Source organism: Argiope bruennichi, chromosome 6 (genome assembly GCF_947563725.1).
Source record: "Argiope bruennichi chromosome 6, qqArgBrue1.1, whole genome shotgun sequence".
In the NCBI taxonomy this organism is placed as follows: Eukaryota; Metazoa; Arthropoda; class Arachnida; order Araneae; family Araneidae; genus Argiope; species Argiope bruennichi.
The window spans coordinates 6,406,653-6,433,906 of NC_079156.1; the positions used below are offsets into that span (position 1 = coordinate 6,406,653).

The 27,254-nt window shown below is 31.6% G+C and overlaps 1 protein-coding gene across 1 annotated transcript in view; it reads left to right on the forward strand.

Moving 5' to 3' along the window:
* Window positions 1-12,345, forward strand: part of LOC129971230 (uncharacterized) — a 398,163-nt gene extending 385,818 nt beyond the window's left edge. The window contains exon 23 of the mRNA XM_056084816.1: window positions 9,753-12,345. Coding sequence (XP_055940791.1) covers window positions 9,753-10,083 — 331 coding nt within the window. The 3' untranslated portion in view covers window positions 10,084-12,345. The remainder of the gene's footprint in view (window positions 1-9,752) is intronic.
* The last annotated feature ends 14,909 nt before the right edge of the window (window positions 12,346-27,254 follow it).

Sequence of the window (27,254 nt, forward strand, 5' to 3'; positions counted from 1 at the left end):
AGAAAGAAAAAGGAGAATATTTGTCTCGGGCATAAAGCATGTAGGGATTTTTTTTATCTTAAAAATTTGTGTAGAGAAAGCAATCTTGTTTAGTGGTATTTAGAGGGAAGTATATGGATATGATGAACAAAATGTGTTGGATTTGAGCTGTTTCAAATGACCCATCAAAAGCAAAATGCTCTAAACCTTTCTTTCTCCTTCAATGAATTCCTAATTTTTAGATAACTTATTTTTATTTCAAGATGTATGGGAATATATTTGTATTTTTTTAAATATAAATCTTAAATAGCTGAACAAAAAAAACTCTCTTTAAGAATACGTTAACGATGTATTAGAAATCAATAAGATATGAGGCGACAAAAAAAAACTATTTTAAGCTACTGATTTCATCTCAAGTAATGACAACGCCTTAAAATCCTTTTCAACGCTCAAAAATTTACATTGAAGTATAAAATACACATTATTGTGTGAGCTATTTCATTTCTTTTTCGCAATCAAATATTAAATCTGCGTGACCTAATTCTTTGTGGAGATAAAAGAACGGCTATAGATCTTCATTATGTATGTCCTTCGGCGTTGTTATTCTGTTGTAGGGGAATATTCCAGCTTCTTAACTAGTTATTTACTACTTAATTTATGCTCATTGACTGCAGTTATTTCGGGAGGTGGGTTAAATGAACCAACTCATCTTGGGGTTAAAAAAATCAATCTCTTTCATGAATATACAAAATATGCTTCTTCTTCTTCTTCCTGGCATCCCTATTAAAGGTTTCCTCCAAGGACGCCATCTTCTGACACACCTACATTTGGTAAGGGCTATGGAAATGAGCTCTCATTCTAATAACAGTGAAGGAACGTTTGTACCGTGATTTATGATGAAACAGAGGCCAATCGGCTTAGCAGTGCGGGATGCGAATAAATCGCTTCTTTTTTTTCCGGATGGGTACTTGTGATTTTTTTTTTTTTTTTTTTCCTAAGGAGTTACATTAAACTTTATAATTTCACACCTGGTTGTAAACATTCTACTGGAAATATATAATCTTATCGCTTGCGCATCCCAGGGACTATGGGTAAGTTGCTTTTCCCTTTTCACATCTTGCTTTATATGCCAAATGCTTTAATGAAACAATGATAACTTTTTATTTTTGTCGGGAAGTAAACAATATGAAAAGATTTGCATTTAAATCTTTTCAGTAAAATTTTGCGGAGCTAAGATTTGCTGAGCACGGTTTTACCTAGATGCGTCATCTTCATTGCTCTCATTTCATTTATTCAACGATAACATTTTTGCTCCGCATGTGCAGAAACGGTTGCCACTAAAGGTTTATTTTCCTATGTTAGTGAGTGAAATTCAGGTTCAGTGAGTTCGAAGCCAGAAAATTCTTCTCATTTATTTATTTTCATTTTGATTATACAGCTCAAGTATATCTTGATTATACAAAATTTACTCAGTGCTCAATGAACTTTGAAGATTTTGTTTATTATCTTCTTGTTTATTTTGTATTTGTCTTAATTAAATTTAAACTTCAATACAAATGGGAATGCCAACAATTTTACAGTATAATCAATGCCTTGCGGTCCAACTGTATCACAAAATATCAAATAATAATGCACGACATTCATCCCTCTGTACGGAAACTGTGCGTCAAAATCTATAGGAAACTTATCTTCGCGCCAATAAAATCGGACACATTGATCAGATCTAGAAAACAAGTGATGCTACGCTGTGTGATCCTTTATGTCAGAGGTGTAAGCATCACGATCAAGTCACCTTTCGCGTGAACTTTTTCAATTGTCAGCTTCCATCTTGTCTTCTTCGCCCCTGCGCTTGATCTTTCCACTGTGTCATTCTTTATCTACCCCCTGTTTTTCATGCTATTGCGCTTTGGTTATGTTATGAGAGCCTCAGATGAGTAACAAGACATCGTGCTCTAGTAATTACGTGGAGCTTTCGCTCCTATCATTAGAGTGGATGGTCCTGGACTTTGCTTGAGGGGACACCAATCCATCAGATCTGGGGTGCAATTGAGCTAAATGGCGGGGATTATTTCGTAAACGGGCGAGTGTCTTCCCCTCGCTTATGGACTTCTTCCCCCCCCCCATCTTTCGAGAAGTTACAAATCTTCTTAGGTAAAACGAATGATTGAAGTGTAGAAATGAAAATTTGAACCGTTTGTGTATTGAAGAAATGTAATGAACCTCTGGTATAGAATTTTTTTTTTAATATATGTTTTCTTTTCTTTTCTTTTTTTTCCTTTTGGTCATACATATTTACTTCTAATTGTTGCTAAATTTTACAACTGTCACTTGTTAAAATAGTGCTTGATATGATTTTGAACTATTTCATTTTTATTACAAGCAAATATATATATGGAGAGAAAAGTAAAAAATGAAACCCATAAACCTAGAATCAAATACTTCGCATAGATCTCACATGAACCCATTAAAACTTTTCTGACATAAATTCATAAAAACGTCATTGTAGATCTTATAGCCCGACATTTATGAATTGAACTTGTTCTATGATAGTAGGGATTTATCTTGTGAAATATCGTATTAAAAATATTTTTAATTCATAATAAAAAGCACCTTTAAAAAATTTAGCAGTTATTTCATAAAGAAAAGGAATTATCTTTTCTGATATTTGAGCAAGAATTAATTATTTTCTTAAAACTCAAGACTGTGATATATTATTTTTAGCAAAATGCTTGTATAAAATACGAAGCAAATCCGGTTTATTTTGCATTCGACTTAAATCTTCCTCTTAATCCGCCCCCCCCCCAAAAAAAAAAGTCTTCTATGACCACCCTACCAGACAAGGCTCGTTTGCTAACTAATAGAGTGCGATTTTAATCGTTCACACATTGTATTGCATTGTTTCATGGTCACAAGTATTTCTCGGTTCATAAATTTGTTTAATAACACGTGCGCGATGGCCATTTCAAATGTGAAAGCATCATTAAGTGTTTAAAGGAGCTTTACTGACATCAAGGACATATATTATTTTGAGTTAGAGTATGGACGTCATATAAGACGGTCGTCGTTTTCAGATTAAATTTTTTATATTATGTGTTATGTTCTGTTTGACGACATGTTGCGCTAACGCAGAAGCGTTTTCTTTAAGTTAATCTACATCCAATTTTATTTTAAGGTAATGAGTCTCTATAAACGAATTATTTACACCAGTTCATTTTAGAGATTAAGAACTGACAAATAATACGAAGGTAGTCATTTAACAAATTTAGTCTGCATTCAAAAATAAAGTGTTCTACTTTACAAAAGTGTTAAAAGAATAAGGCATTCATTCTGAAAAATTATTGAATGAAGGGAAAATTAGAACTGTTGATTTATAAAGTTTTTTTTTTTTCAAAAAATCAATGAATTTACCAAATTAAATGAGAAATTTCTTTGAGATATAAGTATTTGTTTCTTGTAAAAATTTATTACGAAAATGGGGTTTATGCTTCTCGGAAAAGTAAAGGCGGGTAAAATCGTTATGACTCTATTATTGGAAACAGGTTTAGACTTGATGGACATTACTCTAGCTATAATATGTCTATTAAAGAGTATATTTCTGGCAAAATATATAATCATTTAGGTATGACATATTTGTTTACGGAACATATGTTTAAAGAAATAATCGATGCAAGCCGTTATTAAAAAAAATTTAATATGTTTTATTCGATTTCGAAAGAATGAAATAAAGAGACTCTTTTCGTATCCTAAACCTGACCTCAGTATATCTAGGTGCCAATTTAAATAAATAAATATTGAAGGATTATTTTTTTAAAAAACAGGCTGAAACAAATGTGAATTTAATGACATGCCTGTATCTACCAATTAGACGAGTACTTAAGTTATCTCTGATTATTTTTAGAAACTGGCTTCACATCCGTCCGCGTATCCCCAAACTCTAAAAATTAATGAACCCAAAGTGGGTTGGGCATCGATGGAAGTGAAATTTATTAAAGGATCCGTCTTGGCTAAAGGGGCATTTCGGATAAGCGTTGCTGTGTTTGCTGCCGATGTTTATGTATGTATATATCCATCAAATGTTCACGGAACGACAACCGAGGGCACAGTCAAGACGGTCCATTAAGGTATCACGCTGTTAATACCCGTTTGGACCGTGTCTGCTTTTTTGTTTTGCCGTTTATCCGTACGGTTTTGTTTTGCGATGGATAAAAGGAGAGGGATTTGGGTATATAAAAGCTAATGGGCGCGCCCGCATACATTTCGAAAGGTCCAGAAGCTGTAGGGTTTGTCGTGATAATGTATACGGTTGAAAGAGGTTCTCTCTCTCTTTTTGTTGTAAGTGATGTATGGTGTTTTGGCTTGGGCTTGGCATCGTAGATTCTGAGAGATCAGATTCTTGAATGTTTTATTAATCTCTGGTCGGCATTATCTGCCCACAGTTAAGATTACAGATGTTAACTTAGTAATCAAATGTAACAGTTCAGCTAGCGTCCAAGTTTAAAATATACTAGTGCAGTGCTCGCAATTCTTAAAAACGATTCACCAAGTGAGAGACTAAAAAAATTATATTTTTAGAAAAGAAAAAAAAGCTTCATGCTATATGTTTTGATAATGACCCATTCCATGTGATTTGTATGATTTTTTAAATATCTTCTGTACAAATAACCCTTTGTATGTATTTAAGGTTGCTAATCGGGTAAAAAGACAAAATGACGTTATATTATCGCTCAATAATAGAATGTGTTAGATTTAGATTAAAAGAAATGCTAACTGTAAACAATCGATTCTTCAAAAAGACATGTTCTTTTAAGTATTGAAGAATTTTATTGAATTCCCCAATTTTTGACAGTTGGTTGTGAAATAAAAAATGTATGTTTTAAAAATATGTGATTGAAAGACGGGATTAAAAAATTTATCTATTTCATTTTTGCTTGATATATGATACTAGATTCAAGATTTCAGTTTCCTAATTCTATCTTCTGCTAAGATTTTTACTTTTAAAAGGAATGTGAACTTTTAAGAATCGATAGTTGAATCTTTTATAAAAGTTTTCTTTTAAAATCCGAATTCCTGTTTTACCAATTAGAATCTTTTAACAAAAGGTGCTATTCTTATAATAATTAATTATAAGACTTGCAATCAGCGATGTCGAAACGAAATGAAAGTCCAATGTGCTGCTCAGTCTGACTCTATTTCATATTGCTATAAAAAAAGTCCAATTCGACCGTCCAGTTTTGATTTGATTGTATGTAAAGGTTTTAATTCATAAAATTCTGGGCTTTTTTTTTTTTTGTTTATTTTTAAAGATACTATCTATATATTTATCTCTAAACAACGCTGCAAATTATGATTTTTTTTTATCACGTGAGAACATGATGTTGTTTTGGCTTGAGGTTTTTGAAGCGATTTGAAGGCAACAAACTGTTGAAGCCTCAAAATGCGTAGGCAACAAATCAGCCTTTTTTATTATTATTATTATTTTGGAGTCGGCTTTCACAGTATAGCTTTTGAAATATCTATCGTTTGCTGTTGTAGTATTTCCCTTGGAAATTACAGTGTTATTGCATAACTCGCGCAACGTTTTTTAAAAAGAAACCAATTAAATTAAATTATTGTTTGTTTAATCGATAAAGATTGTTGGTTGAGAGATAATTTCAACTAATTAAAATAAGGTTATCAGAAAATAATGCAGAAGGTTGTCACATTCGGCGATTTATCGCCAACTAAAGTTACAACTTGATTTCCAAATTATACATTCTCTGAATTCTTACGAATTGTCTTAATTAATTTAAGTCATTAACCAGTTTAAACCGGTTTGAAACAATTACGAGACTATCAGACTATGCATGCGTCGATATTTAGAAAAATGATGGTTTTTTTTTCATCTCAAAATCGGTCGAGCTCTAAAACTTTAATGTTCAATTTTTCTAGCTGACAAATAAAGTTTTAAAAAATTATGCTTTTATAGGGAGAGAGAGAGGGGGGAGAGAAAGAGAGGGAGGGATAGAGAAGTGTCTCGTAATTGTTTCAAACTGGTTCAAACTGATTAATGACTTAAATTAATTAAGACAAATAATAACTTAAAAAATAATAATGTTCTCGCATGATAACTTGGAATTTGCAATAGTCGATTTAATTTTTTTTTTAAATTTAAATTTCTTTTTATTTATTCTGTCAATATGCATGAAGTTTTCTACAACAACTTGTGATAGTGAGAATTCAGATATTGTGAACAGGATAACAGCTCGTCTAGACGGGCGCATCTTAGAGTTAATTAAAAATAACAAACTGGTCAAGAAAAATAAAATTTTATTCACTGTGCCCAATTAAAGAGAATCATTAAAATAGCCTTTTGCTGTGTCATTTGGGCATATAGGGAGTCCTTTGCTTTTGAGCTAAAGATATGGGATAAAAAGAGACCGAACAACAAAAGAAATTGTAAAGAATTTAAAATACAATTTTTAAAAATAAATCTGTAATCTCTGCAGGTATATTAAAAGATGATTTTGCAAGGAAATAACAACAACGAAAAAAATGAAAATGTATTGTAAAAGTAACTTATCGTAGCTTAAAATGTGAATGTAATAAAAGGGATGGAGCAATAAAATGGGTTTCATTTTTCAGCGAAAGAAAATGTTACATAATAGTATTTAAATTATTTTGAGGAACAGATTAAAATAAGAGAGAAACATAGAATACCATCCATCCATGACTCTACCCTTAAAAATACCTCAGATTTTAATTTAAAAGTCGTGATTTACCAGACATTGGTTCCTCATTGTAAACCGCTTTCCTGTTTATTCAGATGCGACCTTTGACTCAATTGAAATCAAATTTTAACAAGAATGCTATTTAAGAAAGTTTTATTTAATAAAACCATAGACATTTTTATAGTTAGATTCGAGTTGAATTTGATTTTTAAAATTTTTATGATCTAAAATCCTTATCTTGACACTTCCCATTCCAGATATAATCACACAATACAGATGTATCTTTTCATTTCGATAAAATCGCTGCTTGCCTTTATTTTTCACCAGACGAAAATGAAATACTTTGAATCTTATCTGATCTCGTCCTTTTCCACAGTTTCCTGTCCGCAAATGCGATCTCCATGCCATTGCATTGAGTTAATCTTTTATCTTGTGTATATATGAATTGATAAGTGGTCTAACTTCAACGCCACACCCAATGGCTTCTCAGGTGGTTGTCAGAAACAAAAGCGGACCTTTCGTCCATTGTTGGGGGGGGGGATTCATGAAGGCGCGTGCTGCTTCCCTCCTCCTGAAATTCTCAAACAGGGGTATTAACGGCTAGGCCGGGGTAGTAATTGAAAGAGAGGTGGAGCACGTGCCCTACAAGATGGAAGTGCGCTTGCTAAACCGCAGTTATTTCTTATTATGTACTTTCTTATTACCCTGAGTGTCCACGCTGGCCTTTCATATTTTTTAGAATTTGAATGAAATGTAACGATTGTTGTTGTGAAGTAATGATTTCTTGTGTATTAAGCCGAGGTATCACTTTAAAAGAGAACAAATGTAGAACGCTTCTAATGTATATTATGCGAAAATCTTGCTGTTCCTTGTGTAAAAAAATACACTTTGATGTATTTTAACATACATTTTTAAAGGGGAAAGAAAACCCCCGAAAATTAAGAATATTTTGCATTGAACTATCTTAAACTCTTACTTACAGAAGAATGAGCAAGAAAGGTACAGATGCCTGGGACGTGTGATTGTGTAGGCAAATTATTACTCCATATATAGTTCTGTCGAACTATCATGAAAAATAGCGAACTACGGAAAGAAAAAAAAAAAATACGTAACAGCTTTTCATTTTTATTATTATTTTTAGTTCAAGTTGTTGAATGGGTCATTTAAAACGTGCCTCTTAAGTTTGTATCTGGAGATACTATTCCATTAGTGAGGGAAGTTTTATCACCAGTATTTCGTGCTTAAATAAAAAAATATTGGTCTGCAAGGAGTCTGTGAATGAAAAAGACTTAGCTTTAAATTTTATAGCCCATTTTGTAACTTTATTAGATCAGGAAAAAAATTTGGAAAAGTATTTTTCAATTTTCTTTCTTAATTTGGGGGAAATTTTTGAAATTCCATTTATGTATGTTGTGTGTCTGTCTGTACGTATGTATGTATGTAAGTACGGTAATTCAAAAACATTTTGAGCGAGATGGCGGAAATTTGATATACGAAATGACAGACAAATGTGTAGATTTCTATTAAATTTTGTTCGAAATTCATTCACAGGAAGTCTGCCTGCCTGGTTGTTCGAGTATAAAAGAACTCGATAACTATGAAATGCAAAGAACTGTGCAGAAAAAAGTGGATACACTTTCTCCCTTTCTTAGCATCTGCAGTTTAGATATTTATTAAATTTTGAACCGAATCCTTTGAACGGTTCACCTTATGTCGGTCGGTTCATGTTTGTACTTTCGCATGCATGTAAACGCAATTGTTAATAAACGTTATCACTTAAATCAATGAAATGTGGCATGTTGTCTTTTGATTTCATCTGCATTTCCTTGTCAAATTGTGTTGCTAATCGACTGGCAAAAAAAAAAGATGTCCAGAGTACATATTCTGGTGTTATGTACCAAAAATCGATATTTCATACCTATCTTACATCGATGTCAGGCAAAGTATTCGCGGCCTTATTCCTGGTCCACAATTTTCTGCATGCGAAGGGAGACAAGACTTTTACTGAAGAATATGTGGCTTATTAAGTCAGAATCTGAGGAAAGAAAGAAAATTCTGTTCTGGAAAATTTCACTTCAATTTCAAATTATGTCTTACTGGTCGATATTAGAAAAAAAAAATTAAAATACTGTCTCAATTCTTAACCCTGAGTTCATTTTCCAATGACTGTTACTTCCACGAATACTACTTTTCAATATTTCTCGAAAATGAATCGTTACGAAATCGGACTTTTTCTTCTATTCCAAGTTGAATTTTTACCCTTACTTTTATTTATGTCGATTATTATGATATCAGTTGAAATTATAGAACGCTTTTAGAGTAGAATTTTATTTCCCGAATTAACGACAGATAAAAAAAAAGTGCTTACGAGCATATTTCGACAAAATCGAATTTTTCAGAAATCAATGAACATATCGACCTAAAAATTTTATCAATTATTTTTTCTATGTGACGCGTATTTAAACGGAATTTCAAAAACGTTATTCAATTTAAAGAAATTGAAAAATATTTTTCCAACGTTTCGTTTATTTTAAATTCATTACGTTTTGATTAAATTATCATTACATTCTGTAACTTTTTAAATTTTTCCTTTCAAAGGTAATATATTTTTCTTTAAACTAAAAAAAATCAGTGTTAAAATGTCGCCATTTATTTGATAACATTTTGTACACAATCTTAAAGGATCCATTTTTGATAGCCAACTCAACATTATAAGTCAATAAATTTGCTGTTATGTATTTTTCCTAGTAAAAAGTACAGTTTGACTGGATTATTATGGAGTTACAAAAATATAATGATAGAGAAAGAAAAAACAAAAACAAAACCCCCAGCTATTTTTATATTTTACATTTACACTTATTTTATTACGCCTCATTTACACTCATTAATCACCTTATCTTTCGTAAACTTTGCCTTCATTTCTCAATTTTTTCTTTGTACTGCAATGTTTCCATTTTTAATTCATTCTTTTACTTGCTTATTGAATAATTAAATATCAAAAATATGAACTGCAATTCTTCAAAAGAAAAAAATAATAAATTCCTTTTTTTAATCCATTTTTTCTAGTGTCGAACATCCGAACTCCTCCACCGTTGAGGACGATCCAGATGACCATTTCGAAGATGCGATTCAACAAATAGATGCTTACGAATCCCTCCAGAGAAAAAAACTCTCCCTCCCCCATTTGGAAGACATTGGTAAGAAAGCCAGGAGCGCCAAAAAGAAATCGTCGAAGTTTTGGCGAATCATCCGCGTCGCCGTCCCCGTGCAGCTGACGTTGGTTCTGTTGTTCTGCCTGGCATGCTACCTGGAGCCGAACTGCTGCGACAGACTCAACAACTTCAATTTTTCATTCACCCCTCATCTCAGATACCTACGAGGACCACCGCCTGTCTGAAGCATTGACTGCTTGTGAAGGAATGCAAAATCAAGCACACCGTTTTTTAAGAAAGAGCAGTATAAAATACCGTTTATAAAGTAACCCGTCCCTAATAGTTTTTTTAAAATAAGAGGAAAACAGAAAGGTGCCTTAACTTTTAAAAAATTTTAAAGAACTTTTTTTTTTTTTTTTTGAAAAGACATGTTTTAAACTGGGACTAATTATTTCATATGGATAAAAACTCATTCACTATTTTTCATTATGTTTGCAATTTGCATTACTTACAACCTACTTTAAACTATTATAGAGTCTTAATTTCACTTTATATGCTGCTGATTTTCAACATAAAAACGTGATAAAAGTATTTAGGGATTATTTATTCAATTTAAGTATTTTTACTACTTTCTTTAAACGATAATATTTATAATAGCTTAGCAGTCGTTTTATGCACTTTTTATATTTACATACATGTTTCAATAGCCATTGTTTCACTACAAGAAATATATATTTTCTATTAAGCAAGGCAACATTTTCAGTAATATTAATCTATTTTAATAATACTTATTAAACTATATTTTAAAAGCATTTATAAAGCATATTATACATTAATAAGTAACATTTATCGAAGTAAACCTAAGACTCAGCAGAAACGAGTTTTGTATATTTTTATAAGGAATCTTGACTAGTTATATTTGCTTTTTAAGATAGTTTCAGTTATTCTTATTGTAATGTCTTATTCAGTTATAAGTAATATACTTAAAGATTTTTTTGTTCTTCTACTTATTTTATTTAGTGTTTACTCTATTCAATAGTGTTTTTGACTTAAGATTTTCAGCTAGTTTTGAGAAATTCGCTTAGTAATGGTTACGCTGTTTATTCATTTTTGAGGGTACCTATAAATTATAAAACATTTCACGTATATACGTTGCTGTGCCTAATTATTGAAATAATTATTGCAAAAGCAGTTGTAAATAATTCGAAAATAATATGAAAGAAACTAAAAAGTTATGGTTAAGTTATTATTTCTGTAACGATATTTTTATCTGATTATTTTTTTTCTTTTTCTGTTAATTAAAAAAAAAAACGTCAAACATAAAATAAGTAATTAACTCATAACAATACCTTTATACAAAACGAAATGTTATTTTAATATTTACCTTTTTTTAAAGATAAATATTAAAAAATTAAATTTAAAATTTTACCTGTAATTATTTAGAAGACGAGTTATCATTATTTTCTGTAACTTAATTTTTTTTTATTTCAACGCACATTTATATAAAAACTATTGTTTTTTTTTTTAATTATTCCATATTGATTGATAGCATTTCAACATACTAACATCTACTTTTTTATGATTCGGTTTTAACTACATTTACAATTACTTACACATTGAATCAAAGATAGGAATTATTCTTCGAAAGACAAGTAGACCGTTTTGTAAATGTTATAAATTAAAATAAATTTGAAAGAAATATGAATTTATACAAATACAAATTAAATTTATTTTTCATATTTAAATACTTAATTAGAAACATAACATTTCTTATGGAATCTGGATATTTTGTGCACAACCCTTACAAGAAAAATATACCGCTTATGTCTAGAAATTTTATAAAACAACGACCCAAAAATAATAAACTTTGTATAAATTCTTTTATCGAAATTTTATGTTTGGCAACGAACAACAATTATTTTGATTAGTGAACAGATACAAGACGAAATGAAACCTTCCCAAGTTCAGTTTTTAATTTACATCAGGCATTCAAAAAGCATACAATTTCACGAATTAAATACCTGTGTGATTTTTCCCTTTGTATAGTCACATATAATCATCCCAGTTTTCCATTTGACGATGAAAACATTTTTAAAATTTCTAGTCACAAATAGCTTTCATACGAATTTTAAATCTCATTATTTTTTTTTTAACATTTTCAGTATTTTCATATATTCTATTATCTGGTTTATTTTATTAGGAAATGTTTTCATTGTATTAGATAATATTCCTCTCGTTATTCCATTGTACAGTACCTCATTTCCGCACCTGTGGACCTTATTTTGAATTGTGTTTGTGTTGTTAGCAGCTAAGTGTCGTATAACTCATTTCACAGTGTTTGGGGGGTTAAAGGACGGCTTTCATTGTTATTTCTGAATAGATTTTATGTTATTTAGCTTATTTGGATTAGTTTGAGTGTCTCACTAAAATCATTCATTATTTACTCTCATACGAACAGCTTCAGTTGTTTTGTACTGTTTATGCTAATAAATATATTTTACTGAAAATCTTCACGGAAATATTTTTTTCTTCTTTATTTGTCTGATTCATTCAAAAGATATGCACACTGCACTATTCATAACTTTTTCTACTCAATGATACCAGTGAAACCTAAGTCTTCCATTGAAAGATGGAAAAAATAAAAAGGTAAATCTTTTCTTAAATATAGATCTACCCTTAAAATTTTTCGTAAAAATCGACATAGGAGGATATTTTTTATATTAATTATTTCTGTAGCTTCATATTAATGCAGAATCTTTATTAATTTTTATTTATTTATCTCACATAACTTTTCGATAATTTCTTCCAGCACTAAAACTTTTGATAACAGTGCATTTAAAACTTTAATAACTTTCCTTGGAATTTATTAATTTCTTAAAAGATGCATAAACAGTTTTTTTAAATAGTCGATTTCAAGAAACAAAATATTATTTCATTCCAATGAATTTTAAAAATATTTCTGCACAAACGAAAATTCGATGAAGGCTCAGCAATAACAAAAATTGTTTCCCTTGGAATTCAATATTATATGGAAAAATAATGCGCTTCTTTACGCCTAAAACACATCAAAATAGTAATAAAAGGAGAGGATGCGATTAATATTATTTAATTTATTCGATTACGGACTAAAATAATTACGATTATCAATATTACAATTCGTTACAACAATCATTAAGGATATAAAAGAAGCAAAAATTTCAAAGATAGTCAACTGACAGACTGTTTCGTTATATTTTCGAATCCATGGAAATATTAAAATTTCTCTTATATAATATTAATTTAAGAGAAATGGATGGATTAAATTTCTCCCTGCCTCTGGCTAATAACTTATTCTCCCAGATTAATTTTTTTGGGGTGTTTTACCTTTCATATGAAATGCATTTAAAGGAAATTTCACTTTGTTATTCAATAAGCCTTAAAACATGAATTGAATGAAATCATCGGTTTAGAAATTAATGTGCGCTGAAATTAAAACTTAAGTGAAAATACCAATTCGGAGTTGATATGCAGCAAAAGCATTTTTTTTAAACTTAATTTGGCTAACATTGAATGTTTTGATGGATAAGTTTAAATTATAACATGACATTAAAGATATTACTGCAATCTTTACATGAAAAAGTATTATAAATAAAGTAAACATTGCATAGAAATGGTGCCATTAAAAAGAAATTTTTTTTAATTTTAAGATAATGCAATAATAATTTCTGTGAAACCATAATTTTGGAAGATACTGGGTGTCCCAAAAATGACAGATGGATTTAAAAACCAATAATAGAAAAAAAAGATGAAATATGATAATAATGTATAGATTATTTGCACTTGGTAAATCGGGGAATTGTATCCCACAAGATTTAACTAATATTGCCATTGACAGGTGGTGCTGTAGGCGATCTGCAACAGGTGTAGTTATGGCCAAGTACATGAGGTCTTCATTGTGTTCTCTATTTTTGTCTCAGCCTGCGCCACATTGTTACTGCAAATGGGGGCTACATTAAAAACATCGTTGTTTAATTTTTTTGTAACAGTCCTTTCAACATTTTCATACCGGTTTCTATTTTTCCTACTCTGCAGAACCATCTATAAGAATAATTTTAATATAAAGTAATAGGTTTAAAGTACGGATGTGAAATTTTAAAATCCAAAATATAGAGGATAATTTAAACGCCTTTCTAAGCTCATTTTAGAACAGATCTTTGACCGAATTAACCAAATTCAACGATCACATCAACGTACTTAAAATAAGTTTTTTACAAGTCATTTTTAATTGTCTATTATAGCTGTATCAAACTTCAGTCAAGTAGGCCCCTTCTTGCATTAAACGACAACCCTGAAACGGAAACGTCTAGAACCGGGGAGCCCTTGAAAGACAAATGAAACCTCTCTAATCCTAATTGAATTTGCCGTACAATCAGCTTTGTAACTCTCAGACATACAAACCTATCTGTTAATTTATCGATATCTACAGATCCTCCCTAAAGTGCCACGCCCCGCACTCTTTTAAACAATGCCATGCAGATAATAACAATAATAATAAAAATTTTCCTGCACAGTTGTACATAGCAAACTCAGATTTATAGTATCCAACAAACGGTGAACAATTACGTCAAATTAAGAAACATTAAATCGCATTTAAAAAGAGACCCGAGATTTATGGGCGAAATCAGAAGGGCCAGTCATTGATTCCTCTGAGTCGTTCTTCATGCGAATCCCTACTCAGATGAACTACCGACTCGTTCCTTTTTTTTTTTTTTCGAGGTGTGGTCCCCCTCGAGTCTATTTGAGATGAGTAAATGATAAATGTTGGCCCTTCTGTTGATGTATGCGTTGTCGGGCAGCACTCTCAGTTAAAGAATGGCGCAGGTAAGTTTCATCTGCAATGTTCATTTCATGCTGTGAGGCAGAGTTTCAGGATTTGATTCTTTTGGGATTGGGAAGGAATAAATGCTCCATATTTATCAAGTACAGTAAACTCTCGATGATTCGCGGAATGATGGGATCACGGATAGTAAGCAAAATTGTTGGTAAAGGGCCCAAATCAGCATGAAAATATCTTTAAAATATTTCTATTTATAAAAGGGGAATAGCATATACAACATAATAGGTAGTAATACATAATAAATTGTTGTAACATCTTTATCTTACAAAAAATCTGCCTTGTATGCGTGTATTTAAATAATCACAGCAAAATATGTTAAAAAGAAAATCGAGAATTTACTGTAACTTTGTTTAGTAAAAGCATAAATGCATAATTAAATGAGCCCTAAGTTGCTTTTTTTCCCTTCTAATTTTGAAACAGATTGCATATTAAATGATAAAAAGGGATTTTCTTGTTTAAGTTTTGCAAAAATTTAAGAAGAAAAACGTTGATTTTGTGTATGGGTGCAAAAGTCATTCGTTGGCTACGCTGCGCTAAAATAGAGAACAAACTAAATGCGTATTTCTATCTAAAAAATAAGCAATGCAACATGTTTCATGCTGGATAGGACAAAAAGAATCCCATAGTAAACATTTTGTTATTGATTTATTTGACTGAAACGAATTTATTTTGAAACTAAAATGACACGAGTTTTATCTGGCAACAAAGAAATCGCCGCTAGATGCCGCTAGAAGAAAGTGCTCACCACCGTCATTATCAAAATTGCTTCATCCATGCAGGAGAAATCATTTTGTGTTTTGGAATATGCCAAATATTTTCTTTTATCATCATTCAAAAATATTTTCGCACGACATTTCTTTAAGGACCACCGCGTCGTCACAACATCGAACGATGGGTGAAGTAGTTTCAGGATGTGGCCTGCTTATGCAAGAGAACCAGCCTAGGATGAAGTGTTGAACAAAATTCATGATACTCCTTCACGAATCCTTGAAGGATCAACGCTCCGTGCGAGTGCAAAATGAAATGCACCTCAAATAACGATGTGGCATGAAGTAACTGAATGTGTTACACTCATTAGATAGAGATATTCAATCGCAAATAGGGCAGGAACTGGAACACGTATTAAAATTTGCCATGCCCCCTGTAGGGCACTCATAGAACAGCTATAGAAATTTGGCAATTGTATTTCAAGCTAAATATGATTTATTAAAATAAATCAATTTCAGAATTCATAGGAATTGTTTATTTTTATCCCATTCAATATGAATCGTCATGCGTTATGAAGAAAGAAACCGAAAATTAAAAGATTTGTTTAAGTGAGTTGGAGAAAGTGGTAAAAAAGATTTTAATCCAAAAAAAAAAAAAAAATGCTGGTTAAAATTGAATTATAAATTCCAATCCATTTTTTAAATGGAGAAAAGATAACTGTGCATGCGCATCAGCGAAGAGAGTGATCTGAAGTTTTTAAAAAGAAATGCAGTCCTTGTGAATTGAAAAATGGATATTTTTTAAGAATGGAAAGTTAGCGAGCTCACAAAGCGGCCAGGTAGTCCAGTTCTGCTATCCAGTTCCGAAACCGCATACGTCCATTATGCAGACGTGTTAGAATTGCTTATATTACGTGTTATTAAAAGATTTAGAAAGATTTTAGAGAATTTTAGAATTATTTCTTTGAAATGAATTTGTATTTTTAGCATTGGATTTATAATAATAAATTTGCTTTTGAACATTGCAATTATATCAGTGTTTTTATAAAAAATAAATGGTAATTTGCTGTAAAGATAATTAGTACTTTTAGAGAAAAAAAAGTAAGAAAATCATCATCTTTCATACATTTTTAACCAAAATAAAAGAAGCCTTTAGAGTGTTAAAAGTAGGAATATGAATATTAAATTATTTAAAGGAAAGGATTTTAAGTATATTTTTATCAAGTTACGTTTAAAAATTTCATGGTTTATGAATTATCAGAGATATAGCTTTACGATTTCTGTGATATTTTATTATAAAGTATAATAATCAAATTTTAGTATTTTGTTTTTAAATTTCTAGACAAGAAACATGTATTGCAGAATTCTGTTTAAGCTGCTGTAACTGGATAAGAACATTAACAATGACCTTGTGATTTTATTGTTTGAAAAAGATAACCGACTTTTTGCGAAATATTTTCAACTAATTGGACTTTCTTCAAAATATATTTTGAGTTGAAACCAGAGCTTCCTCTCCAAAGTTTACTATTATGTATATGTAAATATTTTTTAGACTAAATATATAATGTGAAAATCTATTATATATCATTGTTCTTGCGTAGACTTGAACTTTCAATCATAGATTCCAGGCTTTACACGAAATAGGAATCTCACTTTCCAAGCGATCATTCTCCCAATCACCAGCATCAATGACATCAATCTTGCTCGAAAATGGAGTCGCTCAAACGGAAGGACCGCCGAGGTTGACCTGTTAGCTCCAGCAGCCGGCTGATAGTTCACACCGCTAATCCAATCTTACAGACTGTCCAATGCGTCTTTCTACCCAAAAATGTCTCTCCTGGCTCAAGGTATTTATGTTAGCCACATAAAAAAACGGATAACAAGCATTAAGAGCCTTCGAACCCTTTCGCTTCCAGCTTCCTCTTTCGGGGTCGAAAACCGCTTTGTAATCCTTCAGAATGATGCATTTGCTGGGATTGCGGCAGAGGCTTCGTTCCGCCTTGTTTCATTACGATCTTTTACATGGAGGGCCCCGGGGCCCTGTGCCCTGACCCCGAACTGGGCAACCTCTATATTTTATCCGCTGATAATTTATGTCTTTGTGGTCGAAATGAGAAAGTTGCTTCCAGTCGCTTGTTATTCCAAGAGTTGGTTCTGGAATGGGGGGATGTATTTCTGACAGCAATTTCGAACGACAGTGGTATGTAGGTGGTGGAGACCATTAATGCTATTTTTTAGTAAATTGTTTTCTTTTGTAGTATATTTGTTTGTAAAGCGGGGGAGCAGCTAATTTATGGGCTGGTTAATTGATTATTTATGTTTTCTTTTGTGGTAAGGAGTATGATTTAAATGTTAGTTTTGTAGACGGCTGTTCTGTTTGGAGCTCATAGCACCCGGATGGATGTTAATGAAAGGCAAATAACGAATGGTTGATTTAACTATGTCAGAAAGAGTCATAAATTTCTGAGAATTAATTATTCAAGGCTTAATTATTTTAAACCTCATTTGCTGCGCTCAGATTTCGGAAACTGAAGCAAAAGGACCCGATTAAAATTGAATCGAGATCCCCCACCGTTCGATCGTTTTTTTTTTTTTTTTTTTTTGACTGTTTGATTTGTTTCACATTTGTCAGGAATTTATGATAGATTTAAGATTACCAACTAATAATTAAGACAATAGACCGGATAACAAGCATATAAGCGAAAAAATACTTCTTTGAAGAAAGAAATTCAATTTTTAATGAATATTTGCTTGTGAATCATTGTAAAAAATGAGAAAAAAAATTAAAATTAAAAAAAATATATTCCTTTAAACTGAAGTAAAAACAAGCATTTTCTTTTCAAATGCTCAATCCTTTCTGTGATAAATAGAATTGAAACGAATGAAGCGTCCGATATAATTTTTTTTTCTCTCTATAATTGAGCATTAACCTTACTTATAATAATTATGAGTGTGTGTGTTGGCACTCTGCAGGCTAGACCGTTTGATCTGAAGCTACCAAATTTGGTACAGATATACTTTAGAAAATGAGAATGTGCAATTTTTAAAAATTTATAAAAATGCCTTTTTTTCGCAATAATTTTCAAAAATATTAAGAATAAAAACAATTTTTACATCTTAAAAATCAGAAAATTGTTTTTCTAATAATACCAGTTTTTAAAGCATAAATTTTAAAAAATATTTTAGATATATTTTCCAACAATAAATTTTATACAAAAAAAATTAACCAGCACAAGCACGCTACGCGAGCATGGGGGAAAAAATTAGCGTTTATCAGCGTATTGACATAGTTCACAAAAGCACAAATAAAAAGTTTAATTTAGTTCTCACTGCAAATTAAACCTAGAAACGTTCAGCACGTGTCTTCAAGAAATGAAATGAACAAGAAACATAATATTTTCTTGAAAAATAAATGTAATGAAAAGTTTTCTAAGAGCATGTAAAATTTCTATATTATTGTTACAATACTGTACTATTTAAGGCAAATAGGGTTTATATATACAGAATTTGCACTGTAATAGGACCCAATAATTGATTTCTAAACAGTTAGTATTTAACATATTCATCTAATAGAAAAAATGGTCTAAATGAAGCAAAGAATAATATTTTATGCAGTTTGAGTGAATATATTTACTGATGAATGACGAATTTTCAATTTTTATACAGATCTTCTGCCATATTTGGTTATATTCTTAAGACCTAATACTTTACATTAAAAAAAATGTACACCCTTTTGCGACTAAAGCTGAGTGAGTTATGATATTTTGATTATTAATAATTTGCCCAAACTCACGATTTTAGATAAGCCAATCGTCACCTCGGAATTTCTTCAAGGATGATTGGCCTAAAATTATGAAATTGCTGACTGTCCTTTAATCGCGAAATTCAGTGCTTCGGAACATGGTCAGATTTGTCCGTAGAAGATTGATTTTTTTTTTAATTTATAAAATTAGAGTGCCAAGAATATTTTAATGAATATGATTCCTTAAGAACAAATCATTGTATAAAATTTTGACTTTGAATTTTTTTCAAAAGTAGATTTACTGACAGAAACAAAATAAAATATTATTTACGCCATTTAAATCTCTTTTGAAAGTGAAACTTAAAATTGAATATTATAATGAATAAAAAAAATTTATTGAATAAATTTTAAAGAGATTCCATAAATTATTTTAAAAAATCTGAAGTACACAAAAGACTTCAATACTGAACAATTCTATTTTCTGTAATATAATAAATATGTTTGGTTTCAGAAAAATAAAAATGAAAAAAAAAATTTTGTTTTGCTTGAAGTCTAAGCACTTTCATTTCAAATTAAAGCTAAAATTTCAGAGGACCTGACAGAAAATAAAGGAAATGCAAAATAAAACGAGCGTAATGGCGTAGAATTTCTAAAATAGTATGAGTAGTTTAGCTATCAAAATTTTAAAATATTTTGCTGGAGTTAAAAATATTTTGCTTTTATTCTCCGAATATATAAGTTAAAAATAAGCATCGTAAAAAGAGGAATACATTTCTTTCAAATCCATTCAAAACAGGGTCCTCAAGCTAATGCCCTTTGCAGAATGAAAGCTTGAAAAACAAACTTTATGATCCAGAACAGCAATGAATTATGACAGAACCTTTGGAATAAGTTTATCTGAGATGAAATAAATTTCGGAAGCAACTGGCAACATTGCGGTGGCCTGCCTCTGGTTCTGCAGTTGCCATATCCTGGTTCCTCCTGGGGAAGTCCTTACACACCGGACGGAAGCGAGTTATTGTTTTCTTTTACAAAAAATTTGGGCTAAGAGACTCGTTTAAGGACGATTTTATGGAGCAGATTTTATGGATATGACAGAGAAGGCACCTTCGACTCTTTGGCAGTAAATTTCTTTTTGTTTCGCTGAGTGACAGTGGGCAAGATGAACCGGTTGAATAAGAATGCACGCACAAATCATTCCTTAAATTTTTGAAAAATGGAACTGGTTTTTTCAAATTATCTTATTTGGATAGCTATTTTATTCTGCAACATTTTGAGTTTGTTGCCATATTATGGACACCTGTTTGGTAATCGAAACCTGTTATCACTTAATATCTATGACGAATTAAGAATCATTGAAATCATCGATTTGCAATAGAAATGCAGACAGCTCTCAATTACAAATAGAAGGATTGTCGATGGTTCAAAAGAACAAACAAACCGATGGGATATTTTGATTGTGTTGCGCGTCCAAAATTCCAACAGCATTTTGTTCGTAAATTATTAGAGAAAAGGGGACGGACTTAAGAACAAGACAGAATTTCCCATCATCTCTCCTTTTTATATACTCTACGAGTCACTGTTACCCTGCTTCCGCCTGTCATATCTTATAAAGAAAAAGCAAGATACACATCATTTTATGCCATATAAGTTTCTGAATTTTTGTATTCAATCCCTTTAAGACGTTTTAGAACCCTCGATACTGATTAAAATTTCAAGACACAAAAGGTTTAAAAAATGGATTATAATTAGAGAAGTGGATGCAAAGAAATAACATTTATGTCACTAAAAAGATAATCTTTTAAATTTCAAGACAGAAAAAACTAATTCTTTTACAATGATAACTCCCAGCAAAAGTTAAAATTATTATTCCTTCACTTAGAAGGCCGCAAAAAAAAAAAAAAAAAAAAAAAAACCAATAGCATCGTTTATCTTTCTACGAGCTCAGGAACCTGCCCGCTAAATTTCGTTTGATTCTTTAAAGGAATGTAGAATGGGATGAGGTTCGAACAAACGAGCAAATACATGGACATTTCATTTCATATATATTTACTAGCTGTTGCACTCGCAGCTCCACCTGTGACCCATTTTTCTATATGTATGTAAGAAAAAAAATGAAACATATGGCTATAAAATCGGCAATTAAATGTAAAATGAGGGATCATTTCTGTTGAATGGGATGGTTAAGTGTAGCTGAAACTGTGGAGTACCAGGTTTTTGAATTTTATTTGAAAATTCTTTAGTATCTTAAAAGAAAATTTTAGTTCTCATTGGGGCATCTCATTAGAAGAAATTCTTGTTATACATTAGATAGTTTTATGCTAAAAAATGGATTGAGATTTTATTTGGACAGCTTTTAAATGTGTTTATAATAATTCAAATTTAAAATTGGAAAAGCTTTCTAAATATTCTTTAAAAGCTTGTTAAAACTTTTCTTTCTGTTGCACTAGAAATTTAGACTTTGTGAAAAAATTGAAAAAAAAAATGGAATCAGATAAAAACAAGATTGATAGGGAAAACAGTGCTGATGATATTTTAATTGATGATGAGAGTTTATTTTACTTGCCAAAAGAAGCAGAAATGAAAACCCCCGATACACCAACTCCAAATAAAGGATTTAAAGAACTGACATATAAAGACTTTAAAGAATCATCGGATTCTGATTCAAATGAGATAATTCAACTGTCAATGCAGACGGATAGCAAAATACAAATGGCCACAACACGAAAAAAGAAAAATGTAAAAATGAAAACTGGGTAAAATCTCCCTAAAGATAAAGGACCGTGCATTCCTCGTAGAGGCAAAGAAAAAGAAAGGAATCATGAGGTTGCAAATGTTAAGAAGTCAAAGAATGTGGATGCAAATAAAAACGAAATAATACCAAAGGAAAAAAAGCAGGCCTTCGGACCATTGGGAATATTAGAAACATTTAAAAATATTATCAATAAATATCGGAATGAGGGTAACGCGGCTGAAGAACTGAGAGACTTATTTTTGAATGCTTTGGCAAATTTTTTAGGAGCCAAAATGAATTCAACCGATGATAATCATGGACCAACATTCGCAAATGTGGTTAAAAATCTTAACAGTGATGACATAGTGGAAAATAAAATAATTCCATTAAAACCAGGTCTAACTTTTATTAGAAGTCTCCAAAACACTGTTGGTGGGGAAAGAAAGGAATCCAATAAACAAAAAAAAAAAAAAAAAAAAAAAAAAAAAAATGATAAACCCGAATGAAAAAGTTAATAAATCAACACTATTGATAATACCTAAAGCAAACCTGCCTACACTGGTGGTTAGACTAATTGCAGAGACAATAGAGTCATCGATTAAAATGATAAAAGCATTGGAAGTGAATATCAGCCCAAATGAGATGGAAATTAAAAATTATGGGTCTGAAGCCGGCAGTGGGAAATGGTGTACTGGTTGAGGTTCAAACACCAGAAATGGCCATAAAGTTAAAAGATGCAATGAACAGTCATACAAATCTGCAAAATGTATGCAAGGCTACTACTCCACAGGTTAGAAGGCCTCAAATCATTAAATATGAGTGAGGAAAAGAGTGAGAGACCCAGGGAGGAGGAGGAATTGGATTTTCTCAATCAAATCAAGCGAAGCAATGACATAGTAGGGGTTCTAAATAGGAAAAAAGGAAGAGTAGCTCGACTGGGTTGTAAGTTTGAACCCGAAAGCGTTCAGATTAATTAAAGGTAAAGCAAGACCGCAGTGCGCTTTCGGATCGTATAGATTTAGAGAATTTATGGAACCCCTTAGATGTCTTAAATGTCTCAAATATGGGCATGTTCGATCTAATTATATGCAAAAAGAAAAAAGTTGCTCCAAGTGCTAGGAATTGCATAACTATAAGAATCGCACAAAGCAAAATCCAGAATGAAGAAACTGCAAAGAGTATCGCAAAAGAACAAGAATTATGATTCGAACGGATCATATTGCAACATCGGAACATTGCCCTGTATTTATCAGGAAGAGAGATCAGTTGATAAAACAGAAGAATTATGAATAACAAGCCTTTCAATTATAATTTTTGGCGTGCAATTCAACATAATATAGGTCGGAGTAAATATGCGACAAAGGAACTCCCAAATGTGTTTGGGGACAATATTTCAGATGTTTACTTGTTACAGGAACAATATGCAATTAAAGGAAAAATATTAGAACTTTCCCTAGGATGGAGAATAATTGCTCACCCTTACGGGAAGGCGATAATAGCAATAAGAAACCAAAATATTTTTGTATTGACAAGATTTACTAGCTGAAACTTAGTAGCAGCCGATTTGTCAGTGGGAAACAGCGAAATTACTGTGGTATCAGCATACTTCCCACCCACTCATAATAAGGAATAAATCTGCAGGGAACTTGAAAATTTGTTTGAACAGTTGGGGACATCATCCATACTGCTAGGAGGAGATTTCAATCTTCATAGTCGTCTGAGGGAAAATGAAATTCCCGATCATAGACCACAAGATGAAGCCGGTTCTTTTATAGAATTCATTTTTAAGAAAAACCTTATTATTTGGAATGATCCAAACTCATTTCTAACACTTCAGTCTGCACGTGGAAGAAGCTGGATTGATGTCACCTTATCAACTAAAGACCTGCATGACAGGGCAATAGACTGGAAGTGAATCCAAAGTACTCTGAGTGACCATGTTTTTTGGAATTTCAAATTAATATGTGAGGCAAATATTTTTCAGAAGAAAGATTTAAATTAATCAAGAGCAAAATTCGAAAAATTAGCTCTCAAGTGGCTGGAAAATACTCTAATGTAAGAGAAACAATGCAAAGGATAAAAACTAAAAAAGATTTAGAATTATTGGTTAAAGAATTTACAGAATTCATCCAAGAAATTAGTCAAAGATCAAACAGAAAAGAGCACACCTTGGTGGGGCACTCAGTTGAAGAAACAAAGAAAATTGACAAGAGCCTTGCGGCAGAGATACCAACGATGTAAAAAACTGAAGAGAGAAGGAAGAGAAGACAAATTTTTAAAAAATGAATCAATATACAGAGGAATGCTTTGAAAAGTTATGTAGCGAAATAATGAGAATGAATCCTTCTGAGCTACCTTATAAATTAGTGGCAAATAAAATGAAAAGGAAAACAGTATTGCACGGTGTGAAAAAACAGGATGGAACAAAAACCAAAAATACAAAATAAACTATTGTGAGATGCCCTTTCAAAGAGGAACAGTTCCAACAAGAGAATAAAATGTAGAAGAAAATGAGGAAAAATATTGAGGAATATAAAACAAAAGAAAAAGATAGAATATTCCCAATAAATGAAATAAAGAACAACGATTAATAAAATGGCTAAAAAGAAGACACCTGGATTAAACAACATCCCAATAACAAACAATCCTGGCTGAAATTAACAGAAAGAAACCAATCATACTTTTAGACATATACAACAAATGCTTAGAATTAGGTGCCTTCCCTAATCAGTGGAAGGTAGCAAAACTGATTTTAATCCCTAAAACTTATAGAGAGTTAGAGGGCCCTAAATCCTATAGACCAATTTGTTTGCTAACAACAGCAAGTAAAATCTTGGATAAACTGATAACTCAAAGAGTACAGCACCTATTAACGGCACAAAATAGACTACATCATGATCAACATGATTTTAGATATAATCACTCTTGTGAAACAACACAAAATGCACTATGGAGTAAAATAAAAAGTGCGATAAATTAAAAACTAAAAACAACAGTTATGTCTGTAAATGTAGCTGGAGCATTTGATTCAGTATGGAGGAAAAGCATTTTATATGCCCTTATAAAAATGAATTGTACGAGCAACTTTTTTTAAGATTAAAGATTATTTAAGTAAAAGACAATGTATTTACCAAGATGGAGAGAATAATTGGGAATTTATAATGGATAGAGGAGTGCCACAGGGCTCATGCAGCGGTCCGTTATTCTGGAACTTAGTTATGAATTCCGCATTAAAAATAAATCTTCCAGAGAACTGCTTTTTACAGGCGTATGCCGATGATGTGATACTAATAATCTCGGGAAGACAAAGATGAACCGGAAATTAAAGGAAAACAATTCATAGGCTAATAAAATGGGGCAAAATACATAATTAAAATACACATTGAGTTTAATGAAAAGAAAACAATTCAAATGCCTAATACATTTGGAGAACATTTAAAATTAACAGATTCGCCTAACATAAACATGGGCAATAAAAATATAAATGTGTCTAATCAAATTAAATACTTGGAAGTTACATGGGATAGTAAATTAACATTTACGTCAGATTTTAGTAAGGACAAGAAAAAAGTGGATGTATTAACATATAAACTAGTGACAGTTACGGATAAATTTTATGGAATACCATCTAAGAAGAATCTACTCTGGAGCCAATGAGCCATTTGCTCTTTTCGGGCACGGAGCATGGGGACATAGGCTAAATCTAAAGAAAATCAGAGAAGCATTAAATGCAATCCATCGGCGCCCTCTCATCATTATGTCTGGGGTATATAGAACCATTACTACCGAAGCCTTTCAAGTGACAACGGGAATTTTGCGAATGGATCTCAGAGCAACGGAAATATTCACTAAATTTCAAATAAGAACTCCTAATAATAAAGTTAAAATAGGAAACAAATACTTCAGCAATAAAGATTATGAGATGCATTTTGACAAGTTCGAACAATACTCTGCAGAATGGTTTAGTCATGGTTTAAATCCCAGATATAGATGGAATAGAAATTTTTGCAGATGGTTAGAAAAGTGATGATAAAGTAGGATCTACAATAGTAGTATAATACTATGGGAAAGAGATCGATAAAAGTCTTGTGAAATTATCGAACCATGCCACAAGTTTCCAGGCAGAAGTGCAAGCTTTAAAGATGGCCATTGAATAGTATGAAAGGGTGGAGGGCGGACAAAAGTGCTCAATTTTTTCAGATTCTCTGTCAGTCCTACAAGTCATACAATCATGTCACAAGTGTAATAAGAAAATATGGACGATAAAAGAATAGATAAAAAAAGTGTAAAAATTAACAAGTGGATAGAGTTGAATCCGGTTAAGGCCCATATTGCGATATATGATAATGAAAAGGTGCATCAATATGCAAAATTGGCGGTTCAGAAAGAGTGTGTTGATATAATTGTCTCGAAATCAAATGGTGTCTTAAAATGGGAATGAAGAGAAGAAATAAAGCTACAATGGTTTGACAGATGGTATACGTATGTCCAAGAAAGGAAGAGTAACTTACGACTTTATTTCTAATCCAGAAATAAGAATAAGAAGATACTATCCACTGATAAATGAAATTATATCAGGACATGAGAGATTTCCTGCATATTTCCACAGATTTGGAAGAATGCAGGGAAATAAATGCATTTGTGGAGGAATCGGTACTGTTTGCCACTATTTAAAGGAATGCATAGAAATCTCAGAATCCAGAAAAAATCTGAAAGTTGAAAATAATGATTTAAGTACAGTACTGATGGTTCCACGTAATCTTAAAACTCTGAAGGACATGATGTCAAAAATTGTCAGTTTTTTACCAATTGTTTGAAAGTGTTCGGATTTCTAGTGTTGTGAAACGAGAATTTGGAGAAATATTTAGAATTTAGCGGACCTTTTCTTTTAGTGATGGCGTGTTCATTGTTTAATAGGAAGATGAGGAGGGTGGCCATTTACCTCGAAGAGAATGCTAGTTTGATAAATCGGTCAATGTAAGGATGGACAATGCTAAAGACAGCAGTCGGCCACAACAAATCCTGTCGATACTGCTACGTTCAGTGGTGGCGGGGTGGTCGGTTGTACACAAGAAGAAGAAGTAGTAACAACGGTTTCTCTTTTGTTTGGAAGTGAGAGATCATCAGTGGTTTGGCAGATTGCAAAATATTCGACCATAATCATGAAATTAATGAGATGAACTCGATTAGAGAGAGAAATAAAGCAACGAAATGTTAAATTGCGATAATTAGGAGTTTTAATATAAAATGCTACTATTTTAGAGGACTACAAAATGTAGATAATCCGTAAATAAATAATTTTCATTGAATAAAATGCAATGTTGAAAGCGTTGAAAATGCTAAGGTGCATGTATATA